Here is a 13,285-nt window from a genome sequence, read left to right on the forward strand (position 1 = left end):
CATGAAAGCAAAGGGGGGGGGGGGGGCAGGGTTGAGGGAAGGCAGCAGCTCTGCAATATTGCTGCCAGCTGCAGAACTTAGGAAGTTGGAGGGGGAGGAGGTGGCTATCAGTTGGTGAGGTTTGGGGATCCCTACTAGCTACAGTAGGGGAGATATTCATTTTGAGGGAGCCTAAGCTCAAAGTGTGAGGCCCAAAAAAGCAGTAATATTTACATTACATTAGAGATTTCTATTCCGCCATTACATTGCGGTTTAAGGCAGATTACAAAAGAATTATAGATGGTGGGTTACAATGGAAGATTATTTGTCATTTCTAGAGAGGTAAAGAGAAGTCCGGTAGTTTTAGTGTGGCGGGAAGATGGAGGTAGGACGGTATGATGTTAGGTTTGTTTCAGGAATTTCTTGAAGAGTATACTTTTTATTTATTTTCTGAACATCTTATAGTCAGGGGTAGATATCAGTAGATTGGAGATCTGGTTATCTAGTTTTGCTGCTTGAATGGCTAGGAGGCCATCGTATATTTTTTTCTATTTTACTTCTTTGATCGGGGATGTGTGTGTTTTTCTATGTCTGATTGAGGTGGTTTGGATGAGGCGGTTGTTCAGGTAGGTTGGGCTGTCTCCATTTAGGGTTTAGAATAACATACAGTAGAATTTAAATAGTATTCTTTCTTGTATTGGTAGCCAGTGTGAGTTGATGTATGCTTCTGTAATATGGTCATGTTTCCTCAATGAGTAGATGAGTCTCAGGGCTGTATTTTGGATTGTTTGTAGTTCTTGATCATAGTGGCCGGGCAGGGGAGGTAGAGGATGTTGCAGTAATCTAGTAGGCCTAGGATTAGGGATTGTACTTTAAGCTGGAATTGTGTTCTTTCAAAGAATTTCCGGACTTGTCTTAGGTTTCTTACAACTGCGAAGGATTTCTGTATTATTTTATTTATTTGCGGTTGCATGGTGCAGCATCTGTATATAGTCATTCCTAGTAGTTTTATGGTGTTTTGGATGGGATAGTTGGTTGAGTTGATTGCTAAATTGGTTATGGTTGGGACTTTGTCATTTTCGAGGAGGATGAATTTGTTTTGTCTGGGTTGAGTTTCAGTTTGTGATCTTTCATCCAGGTTGCTACTGTTTCTAGTGTTCGGTGTAGTGTGTTTGCCATGGCAGTCTTTGGCTGATCAAAAGGTATGAGAATGGTAATGTCATCTGCATAACTATAGGTGGTTATGCCTAGATTGTCCAGGTATGTTCCAAGAGAGGCAGTGTATAGGTTGAAGAGAGTAGGGGATAGTGGGGATCCTTGTGGTAAGCCACATGGATTGGACCAAGGTTCGGATTTTTCTTTATTTGATTTTACCCTGTATGTTCTGGATTTTAGGAAGCCTTCAAACCAAGAGTATACTTTATCTGAGATACCTATTGCGTCCAGAATTTGCAGTAGGAGGTCAAATACTGCGGTCAGGTCCAGTTGTATGAGAAACATTTTTTTTCCCTGTGCTAAGATGTTGTCTGGCTTTGACAATAAGGGAGCCTAGTAATGTCTCTGTGGTGAAGTTGGTTCTGAAGCCAGATTGCATGGGGTGAAGTATGTTATGGTCTTCTAGATAGTTGGTGAGGAGTCTGGCTACTAGTCCTTCTGTTAGTTTGACATATAGAGGTATAGAGGCAATGGGTCTGTAGTTAGATGGTTGGTCTATTGGTCCTTTTGGGTCTTTTTGGATTGGGGTAATGATGATTTCACTGAGGTCAGTTGGGAAAAGGCCGTCTGTTAGCATGGTTTGTATCTATTGCAGAAGTGGAGAATGGAATTTTGTGCTAGAGGTTGTAAGGAGATATGAAGGGCAGTGGTTGAGGTCGCAGGATGCTTGGCTGTATTTTTTGTACAATTTATTGAGTTCGGGCCATTGTATGCTGGGGAACTGGGACCATGCACTGTCTGCTGCAGTTGATTCTATTTCTGTGGGATGAATTGTGAGTTAGTCTAGGTGGGATGAGGTACAATTGAGGGTGGCTCTGGTGTATGTAATTTTGTTCTTGAAGTGTTCTGCTAAGAGGGTGGCTGAGGGGGGTGGGGTATTGTTGGTGGTCATGTAGGGTTTGGTGTCTGTTAGTTCTTTTAATATTTGGAATAGTTTTTTGGTATCTTGTGTTTCTGTGCCTATTAGATTGGTGTAGTGTGTTTTTCTCTTGTCCTTTAGTAGTAATTTGTATTGTTTGTTAATTTTTTTCCAGGCGGATTTTGTGTGATCTAGGTTAGTTTATCTCCATTTTCTTTCTAGTCGTCTGCATTGTCTTTTAAGTTGGAGTAGTTCATTGTCAAACCATTGGTCTGATCTTCTGCTGGTTCTGGTTTTGGTTTGTAGTGGGACTAATTCATCAAGGATGTTGGTGGTCAGGTTGTTCCAGTGTGAGATGAAGTCCTTAGGGTCGCAGTCCTGCACGTGCGCTGCTGACAACTGATTCAGCATCCCTGCTCTGATGAGGCTCACCTCTTGAAGAGGCTCACCGTAGCTATAATAGAAGTGAATGGGAGAACCAGGAGCACGCAACCCTGCTCATCAGAATGGGGATGCGGAAGCCTGTGGCTGCTCCCACTGTCAGCGGTGTATGTGGAGGATCACTCAGTCAGGGTAAGTATTACTGCTTTTTTGGGTTCCTCTCCACAGTATCCCTTTAATGAAGGTTTATTATTAAATACGTACATCTTCTATATTAGTGATTGCAAATTTGGGACCTGCTCAACCCTTTTTTTGCTCATCAGCTAGTGTTAATATTTGTGCAGACCCAGAACATTTTTTTTCATCCAATGCGGCCCAGGGAAGCCAAAAGGTTGGACACCCTTGAAGTAGAGCATCTAAAATGCCTCTATGTCATGGTGCAACTACTCCTTCAGTACTGTATACAATTCTGATCATCATGTCTCAAAAATAATACAACGATTAGGAAAGGTACAGAGAAGGGCAACCAAAACGATAGAGGGGATGGAAAGTCTTTTTACAAGGAAAAGCTAAATAAGATGAAACTCTTTAGTTTGGAAAAGAGATGGCTGAGAGAAGATATGGTAAAACAAAATATATAAACAGAACAGATTGGGTGAAATCAAATTAAGCTCTGGAATTCGCTGCCAGAGAATGTGGTAAAAGCAGTTAGTAGCATGGCTGAGTTTAAAAAAAATGTTTGGATAAGATAAGACTTGGGGAAAACCACTGCTTAGCTATGGGGATTCCAAAAAGTAGAATGCAGCTACTTTTTGGAATCCAGCCATATAGCTGTCACCTGGATTGATCATTGCTTGAAACAGGATACTGAGCATGATGGCCCTTTAGTCTGACTCAGTATGGCAGTTTTTTTCAGCTTCTAATCCACCTCAAGCCAGCTTTTATTATTCACTCCTCCTAAAATACATAGCTAATAATCTTCAGTTAAGCTGTACACCATTTTGTTTTCCTTTTTATAATACAGCTATTGTATATCAAACCCAACAATTAAAATGACTATTATTTGACACAATAAGTATGGTACTTTCACCCTAAGACAAACCATTTGGAAGTTTGAAGCTTTCCTCACCCAAGGTTCTTCCATTAATGTATGGTCTTCTGAAAGCTCTATCTCTGCATGCACCACCACTTTTTAATGCTTAATTAAGCCCACCTGTGTCCATTATTCAGGAAAATGGTGATGCATGCCTTGCCTTTGCTCTGAAACTTGTTGCTGGAGCAAGTGGTAAAAACAGTTTATGTAGCTGGCTCTAGAAAAGGTTTGGACACATTTGTGGAGGAAAAGTCCATAAACTATTATTAAGACAGACCTAGGGAAAGCCACTGCTTAGTAGCATGGAATCTTGCTACTTTCTGGAATTTTGCCAGGTACTTGTGAACCAGATTGGTCTCTGTTGGAAACAGGATACTGGGTTAGATGAATCTTTGGTCTTACCCAGCAGGGCCATGTCTATGTTTTTAACTGAGGACATCTATGAATTGTGACCAAATATCTGCAATACATTCAATAAATGTTTGGACATGGTAGCAAACTGAATGGAGAGGAACTGCCTTAGCTTGAACCTTATGAGACCAAACTTTTGTGAGGTTTATTTTCAAAGCATATGATGTGCTACCCAAAATTTGGGGAATGTGAACAGTGCGTGTGAACTGGATATAATATGCCCTTTTCCACCACAAGAGGTATCTAGCAGTATGCTTTGTTAATCAGTGTGCCAACGGGCTTGCAGCTGAGTTGTCGCATTGTTTTGTTCTGTGCAATTCTGTAAGGTTGTGTTTTAGTGATTCGGCAGATTTCGATATGATTTTATTGAGCAAAGAATCTGCATCAAATTTTGTTTCAAACTTTAAAAAACCGCTGCAGAAACCCATCGTATACTCCAGGAAGCCTTTGGAGATAATGCCATGTGCCAAAGCAAAACCTTTCTTTGGTACAAATGCTTCAAGGACAGACGAACATCTGTCCATGATGATGACCGTTCCGTACAACTGTCAACAAGCACAATACCAGAAACCATAGCAAAAGTTTGTGAGACTATCCTTTCAGATCGTAGCCTTATTCGCCTGACCTTGCCCCCTGTGATTTTTTTCCTATTCCCCAAAATGAAAATACGACTGAAAGGGCGCAGTTTTAACACGATTGAAGAGATCCAGTCAGAATCGAAGGAGGTCCTCAAGGTACTCACCCAAGATGATTTCCATAGATGCATGGACTCATGGGAAAAATGCTGGGATCGCTGTATACATTCGTAAGGGGACTACTTTGAAGGAGACGGTGGAAACTAGGAGTTTTGGTAAGCAATTATTTTTTTACAATTGAATTCCCCGAACTTTGGGTAGCATCTCGTATAGATGTACAAGATTACATATATTGTATTACTATGTAGCTTTCTAAGTCTCTGTGCTTTGAAAATGAGCACCATAGTAAACACAAACAAGAATTGCCGATCTGCCCTTCTCTTAGGAGGTACTTGTTAACATGTTATGAGTCAGGTCATAGTTTGGACATCATCTGACAATAGAAGCACAGATTTCAGGGGCAGTGAGAACTTCCTTTGCAGCATTATTGTTCTTTAAGAACATAAGAATTGCCATACTGGGACAGACTGAAGGTCCACCAAGATCCAGCATTCTGTTTCTATTAGTGGCCAACCCAGGTCACAGATACCTGGCAAGATCCCAAGGAGCAAGACAGATTTTATGCTGCTTATCCTAGGAATAAGCAGTGGATTTCCCTAAGCCATCTTAATAATGACCTAACAGTCTATGAACTTCTCTTTTAGGAAATTATCCAAAACTTTTTAAACCCTGCTATGCTAACTGATTTTATCACATTCTCCAGCAATTAATTCCAAAGTTTAATTACATGTTGAGTAAAGAAATATTTTCTCCAATTTGTTTTAAATCTACTACTTAGTAGCGTCATTATGTCTCCCTAGTCCTAATATTTTTGGAAAAAGTAAACAAGTGATTCACATCTACCCTTTCCAATCCACTCAGTATTTTATAGACCTCTACATATCTCCCCTGAGCCATCTTCTCCAAGCTGAAGAGCCCTAGGCACTTTAGCCTTTCCTCTTAGACAATTTGTCCTATCCCTTCTATCATTTGCATTGCCCTTCTCTGTACCTTTTCTAATTTTGCTATATCTTTTTTTTTTTTTTTTTAGATACAGTGACCAGAATTGAACACGGTATTCAAGGTGGTGTCATACCATAGAGTGATACAAGGGCATTATAACATTTTTATCTTTGTTTTCTATTTCTTTCCTGATAATTCCTAACATTTTGTTCAACATTTGGAATTAACTTTTGCATCCTGTTGCTCTAGTGAATCATTCAGAGCCATCTCTTCTCCAAGCTGAAGAGCCCTAGCCACTTCAGCCTTTCCTCATAGGGAATCTGTTCCATCCCTTTTATCATTTGCATCGCCTTTCTCTGTATCTTTTCTAATTCTGCTATATCTTTTTTTGAGATGAAGTGATCAGAATTACACACAGTATTCGAGGTATGGCCATACCATGAAACAATACAAGGGTATTATAACATTCTCATCTTTGTTTTCCATTCTTTTCCAGACAATTCCTAACATTCTTTCTGCTTTCTTAGCTGCCACCACATACTGAGCTGGTTTCAATGATGACACCTAGATCCTTTCATGGGTAGTGATTTTCATGGGTAGTGACTCCTAATGTGGAATCTGCATCAAGTAGCTATTGTTTGGGTTTCTCTTGCCTAAATGCATCACTTTGTACTTTCTCACATTAAACTTCATCTACCATTTTGATGAACCCTTTTGATGAACCATTTTGATGAACCATTTTGATGAACCATTTTGATGAACCCTAGTCTCCCAGTCTTATAAGATCTTCTTATGAGATTAGGAGACTGGGCATCAAAATGGTAGATGCCCTCTTACAATTTTTCACAGTCCTCTTGTGATTTAACTAATTTACATCATCAAATTTAATTATCTCAATAATTATTCCCATCTCTAGATCATTGATAAATATGTTAAAAAGCAGCAGTCCCAGCACAGACCCCTTGGGAATCCAACTATTTACCCTTTTCCATTGAGAATATTGACCATTTAACCCTAACTCTCTGCTTTCTTTTAACCATAATATTACCTCCTATCCCATGACTTTTTAATTTCCTCAGAAGGACTTTCTCAAATGCCTTTTGAAAATCCAGATACACAATATTGACCAGCTCACCTTTATCCACACGTTTATTCACCCCTTTGAACAAATGTAGAAGATTGGTGAGGAAAGATTTCCCTTGACCTCAGGAGCCTTCTGAGCAGAAGTAACATTTCCATATAATATATCAGCACAATCAGAATTCCCTGATGAAGCAGCCTGTGAAACAGGTCCCCGTCGGAATTATTGGAGATAAGTGCTGATTTAATTTCCGCAGTTTTTGAATACTTAAAAAAAATTACTATTGTGATAATTACTTATGCACACATTACTTGATTTTTACTATTTGAAGCAAACGGTTGTGGAGGTTTTTGGCCAATGATTGAAAGCAATTACTGTGTTTCCCTGAAAATAAGACCTATCCCGAAAATAAGCCCAAGCATGATTTTCAGGGTAGGTCTTAATATAAGCCCTACCCCTGAAAATAAGCCCTATTCGCTGGCAACAGTGCTTCTCTCCGCCCATGCCACCGCCCCCCTTCCATCGCTCCCTCCCAACCAAACCCCGACCGCGAGTCCAAAATACCTGGTAACAAACAGCAGCCGCATCACTGATGATATCATCAGCAACGCAGCAAGAAACACCCAGGCATGAGAAGGCGTGCTGCCGATGCTGCCATTTGTTACCAGGTATTTCGGTCTTGCGGTTGGGAGGGAGAGATGACAGGGTCAGCGAGGAGGGGGGGGGGAAGTGGGAGGGGGATGGGGGATAGAAGCTTCAAGGGTTCTGCTGCACAAAGGAGGGAGGGATAGAAGCTGCAAGGGTTCTGCTGCACAGGGGGATGGGAGGGGGGATAGAAAGATACTGCACAAGGTGATGGGTGAGAGGGGAGGAAAGATGCTGCACATGTGGGAGAGAGAAAGGAAATAGGAAGAATTGGGGTGGTGGAGAGGAAGGGAGAGATGATCATTGTACATGAAAATAAATAAGACCTACCCAAAAATAAGATTTAGTGCCTTTTTTGGACTCAAAATTAATATAAGATAGTGTCTTATTTTCAGGGAAACACGATTTGTGTAAGCAGCAATCTAAGCCTGTGCTAAGATCACTGCAGGTTCCAGACTCCTGAGGTCTTCTCCTCCACTACAGGATGAAATGTATTGAAAGTGAATTTTCATGTTCCACTGTGGGTCTGACATATTATACTACTCTCTAATTGCTCCAATTGCAAGTGTAATAGCTTTTTAAAATAGAAATTCAAAAATCAGTTGATACCTGCTTTATGAAATACTGAATAAGCATTGCATTGTTCTCAAAACAATAAAGTGGTACATAAACTTAGGGGTCCTTTTACTAAGGCATGCTAGCTGTTTTAGCATGTGCTAAATGCTAATATGTGCATTATATTCTAAGGATGCATTAGCGTTTAGCGCATGCTAATATTTAGCGTGCACTAAAATGGCTAGCATGCCTTAGTAAAAGAGGGTGATAGTGTCTTAAAAGAACTACTGCATGCCGATGACTTTACTGTCAAAGTCTATGACAACCAATGAAGAATAACTATGATACAATAACTATGATACAATCCAGTTTTACTATATATGTCCAGTTTTACTATAACTATTTATATTAACATTTCATTTATTTTTATTGTATTTTATAATTAATAAAAACATAAAAATATACCTCAAGTAACTCAGCAGACACATCAAATATCAACTCTATTTTCTTTTCCTCTTCTGGCTCCACTCTTTTGTAGAACAGCATGTACGCACTGTGTGTCTTTAAGAGGCAAAAATGAATAATATTACTTCAAAACTTGCAAGTTACAGAAATAAAAAAAAATGACACTACCTTTACTAAAGAGAATGAAGTTACCTTTTCAAAAGAGAAGTCCATAAATTTGTCAGTGACAGAATCATATGTTTTGGTCTGTAAAAGAAGGAATATTGTGTAAAATCTTCCACATTACTGTTTCTAATTCAAAAATTGATTTTAGAGAAGTTAGAGAAAGTTAGAGAAGAGTAATGTTAAAGCTCTAGATGGAAAATAAAAAAACGAAGCTGAAATTCTTATGAGTATAGCTAGATTAAATATGCACAACTGTAACACACCTGATCTTAATTTTAACCCCAGAAATGAAGGGCCCAATACTATGGCCTCCTTTCCTAACATTTCTCTTGAATCTACCACCCCTCAACCTCAAATTATGTCCTCTGGTTTTACCATTTTCCTTTCTCTGGAAAAGATTTTGTTCTCCGTTAATACCCTTCAAGTATTTGAACATCTGAATCATATCTCCCGTGTCTCTCCTTTCCTCTAGGGTATATATATTCGTGGCTTTCAGTTTCTCCTCATACGTCTTCTGGCACAAGCCTCCTATCATTTTTGTCACCCTCCTCTGGACCGCTTCTAGTCTTCTTACGTCCTTCGCCAGATACGGTCTCCAAAACTGAACACAATACTCCAAGAGGGGCCTTACTAATGACCTGTACAGGGGCATCAACACCTTCTTCCTTCTACTGGCTACGCCTCTCTTTATACAGCCCAGCATCCTTCTGGCAACAGCCACTGCCTTGTCACACTGTTTTTTTGCCTTTAGATCTTCGGATACTATCACCCCAAGGTCCCTCTTCCCATCCATGCATATCAGCTTCTCACCTCCCAGCATATACGGTTCCTTCCAATTATTAATCCCCAAATACATTACTCTGCATTTCTTTGCATTGAATTTTAGTTGCTAGGCATTAGACCATTCCTCTAACTTTTGCATATCCCTTTCCACTCCCTCTTCGGTGTCTACTCTGTTACAAATCTTGGTATCATCTGCAAAAAGGCACACTTTTCCTTCTGACCCTTCAGCAATGTCACTCACAAACATATTGAACAGGATCAGCCCCAGTCCCAGCACCGAACCCTGAGGGATTCCACTACTCACCTTTCCAGAGCTGCAATCAGCTGAATGGCAGGGGAAACCCCAGAGCCACTGGTGGCTTCAGGGAAAGCAAGGGCTGCTGACTTTTTTTTTAATGGGCACAGCTATCCTGTATATACTGTGTGCCTCACACAGCACATGCAGGACAGCTTCTGGCAGGTTCAGACCTGCTGGAAAATTTTGCACGTAAAAGGGGGGCATTCCCTTTTTTAATTATAATGAGCTCCTTGCCATGCATTTGTATAGGGTTCTCAGTGGCTGCATCAAGGATCAATAGTAGCCACATCTAAACATCAGCAGGAGTGATTTAACGAGTCTTACTGCCACAGAAAGCTTTGAGCATCGGGCCTCAATGGTTTAATTTAGGAAGAAAAAAAGCTGTCCTAAGTTAAACTGCTTAGCTATAGGTATAGTGACTGAATATACTGTATATATGAGGGCTGTTCAAAAAGTATCAGACCTTAATTTTTCTTGCGTAAATAAATAAAGCTAGGGAGGTATGGTTTGGTGCACGTATGTAGGCAACCCTAATGTGCATGCTTGAATTATTTCCTGCCTTTAGAAGCCGTCAGTCGCCGGCAGACCGCCAATGAATGAGGAATAAGTGAGCGCTGTCTGATTTTCATTTTTGGCAAAATGACAGAAAAATTTGAACGCCACTGCATTAAATTTTGTGTAAAGCTTAGCGATTCCCAAGTGGAAACGATCCGCAAGATTCAACAGGCCTTCGGGGATGAAGCAATAGGCACCACACAAATAAAGGAGTGGTACAACCATTTCAGATATGGCTGCACATCAGTGGAGAGTGAAGTATGTTCTGGTAGGCCCTCAACATCCAGAAATTAAATAGTCATTGACCAAGTGAAGACCGTGGTGATGTAGGATTGTCAAATCACGATCAGAGAACTTGCAAACGAGGCGAGCATCCGCATTGGATCCGTTCATTCCAATTTGACTGAGGATTTGGGCTTCAGGAGAATTTCAGCGAAGTTCGTGCCAAAGCTGCTAATGATCGAGCAGAAGCAACTCCGTTTGGAGATCGCACAGGACATGCTGGAGACTGTGAACAGTGATCCCAACTTCCTCAGCACAGTGATCACTGGCGATGAGTCCTGGGTTTATGGGTACGACCCAGAATCCAAGTTGATGTTATCACAATGGAAGCATTCAACATCTCCGAGGCCCAAAAAAGCAAGGCAGGTCCGCAGCAATGTCAAAGTCATGCTGACCGTCTTCTTTGACTCCAGTGGCATGGTTCATAATGAGTACGCACCACATGGCACAACCATCACCAAGGGGTACTACCAAGAGGTTCTGCATCGCCTTCATAACGCTGTGAGACGCAAACAGCCGGACCTGTGGGCAGCGGGCAACTAGCAGCTCCATCAGGATAACACACCTGTGCATTCTTCGCATTTGATACGGAGTTTCCAGGCCAAACACAACACACCTGTGATTACTCAGGCTCCCCAATCTCCCAATATGGCTCTGTGTGACTTCTGGCTTTTCCCCAAGCTAAAAATGCCCCTGAAAGGGACCAGATTTCAGTCAAGAGAAGACATCATGTAGAATGTGACGGATCAGTTGGGAGCAATCTCATAAGAGGCGTTCCAGAGCTGTTTCTGACAGTGGTAGAACCGTTGGAAGAAGTGTGTGGCAGCCCAAGGGGACTACTTTGAAGGAGATTAGTATAAGATTGTTGTATCTGAATAAATAAAGGTCTGATACTTTTTAACAGCCCTCGTATATTTGGTGCTGCTGGCTATCTATATAGCAGCTAATGCACAGTTACTTACCTTAACAGGTGTTATCCAGGAACAGCAGACAGATATTCTCACGTCTGAGTGATGTCACTGACGTAGTCCCAGTACGGACCACTTTAAAAGTGCATCGCCACTTTAAGACTTTAGAAAGTTTGCGATAGCCCAAACAGCGCATTCGCGAGTGCTTTCCAACCTGTGGTCCCTAAGATAAGCCAGATAAGAAGCCAACCCAGGGAGGTGGGTGGGTTGTGAGAATATCTGCCTGCTGTCCCTGGATAACACCGGTTATGGTAAGTAACTGTGCTTTATCCCAGGACAAGCAGGCAGCATATTCTCACATATGGGTGACCTCCAAGCAACAGAAATGGGATGGTGGGAGTGTTGGCCTTTAGGAAAATTAATTCTTAAATACAGATTGGCCGAAGTGCCCATCCCGGCTGGAGAATTACTCCAGAAAGTAGTGAGGATGCCCCAACTTGTTGGGGAGAAGTTCGGTGAGGCTTTGTGCGGTCAATGTAATAGGCCAAAGCCCATTTACAGTCCAAAGTATGTAGAGCGGTTTCTCACGCATGAGAATGAGGTTTAGGAAAAAACACTGGCAGAACAATCGATTGATTGAGGTGAAATTCAGTGACAACTTTTGGAAGAAACTTTGGATGCGTACGTAGAACCACCTTGTCATACTGAAAAACTGTGAAGGGTGGATCTGCTACTAAGGCTTGTAACTCACTGACTCTCCTGGTAGAGGTGAGAGCAATAAGGAAGACCATTTTCCAAGTGAGAAACTTGAGATGAGCTATGGCCATCAAATGGTGGTTTCATCAAACTGGACAGAACCACATTAAGGTCCCAGATGACAGGTGGAAGCTTGAGAGGTGGTTTGACATTGAAAAGCCCCTTCATGAATCTGGAGACCAAAGGATGAGCAGTAAGAGGCTTTCCCTCTACTGGTACCTGAAAAGCAGTAATAGCACTGAGATGGGCTCGTATGGATGTAGATTTAAGCCCAGAGTCCAACAGGGAAAGAAGATAATGCAACACCAACTCCACTCCCAAGGAAGTGGGATCATGATGATGAAGAAAACACCAGGAAGAAAACCTAGTCCACTTTTGTTGGTAACATTGTTGAGTGGCTGGTTTCCTGGAGGCATCAATAATGTGACGTACAGGCTGAGAGAGATGTAATTCAGAAGAACTCAGGCCAAGAGAAACCAAGCTGTCAGGTCCAAGGACTGCAGGTTAGGATGCAGAAGTGACTCTTGATTCTGAGTAAGCAGAGTAGGAAATATTGGAAGAGGTATGGGCTCCCTGGAGCTGAGTTGAAGTAGAAGAGAGAACCAATGTTGCCTGGGCCACCGTGGAGCAATGAGAATCATGGTGGCTGCTTCTCTCTTTAGTTTGAACAGAGTTCTCAAGATGAGAGGGATTGGAGGGAATGCATATAGAAACAGGCCTGTCCAATCCAGGAGAAAGGCATTGGCTTCCAGACGAAGAGGAGAGTAAAGCCGGGAGCAAAACTGGGGCAACTGGTCATTGTGAGGGACCACAAACAAGCCCACTTGTGGATGCCCTATTGAGCAAAGATGGATTGAGAGTTGCAGAGTTTAGAGTCCATTCGTGAGGCTGAAGAATTCTGCTGAGCTTGTCTGCTAGGGAATTCTTCTCCCCTTGAATATAGACAGCCTTCAAGAACAGATTGCGAGCTGCTGTCCAAGTCCAGATTTATTGGGCTTCCTCGTATAACAGGAGAGAGCCCGTGCCTCCTTGCTTGTTTATGTAGTACATTGCTACTTGATTGTCTGTGCGAAGGAGGAGGACTTGAGGGCAGAGTAGATGATGAAAAGCCTTGAGGGCATAAACATCGCTCTGAGTTCCAGGAGATTGATGTGAAATTTCTGTTCCCTGGCGGTCCAAAGACCCTGAGTCTGAAGATCATCCATATGACCCACCCA

At 41.7% G+C, this 13,285-nt stretch overlaps 1 protein-coding gene across 8 annotated transcripts in view; it reads right to left on the bottom strand.

Moving 5' to 3' along the window:
* The window catches only part of USP34 (ubiquitin specific peptidase 34), a 1,084,964-nt gene that overhangs the window by 189,789 nt on the left and 881,890 nt on the right, over positions 1 to 13,285 (bottom strand). For all 8 annotated transcript variants that reach the window (XM_033939082.1, XM_033939080.1, XM_033939079.1 and 5 more), the window contains 2 exons: positions 8,514 to 8,567; positions 8,322 to 8,417 (listed from right to left, as the gene is read on the bottom strand). In XM_033939082.1, coding sequence (XP_033794973.1) covers positions 8,322 to 8,417; positions 8,514 to 8,567 — 150 coding nt within the window. The remainder of the gene's footprint in view (positions 1 to 8,321; positions 8,418 to 8,513; positions 8,568 to 13,285) is intronic.

The sequence above is a fragment of the Geotrypetes seraphini genome, chromosome 3, assembly GCF_902459505.1.
Source record: "Geotrypetes seraphini chromosome 3, aGeoSer1.1, whole genome shotgun sequence".
Lineage (NCBI taxonomy): Eukaryota > Metazoa > Chordata > Amphibia > Gymnophiona > Dermophiidae > Geotrypetes > Geotrypetes seraphini.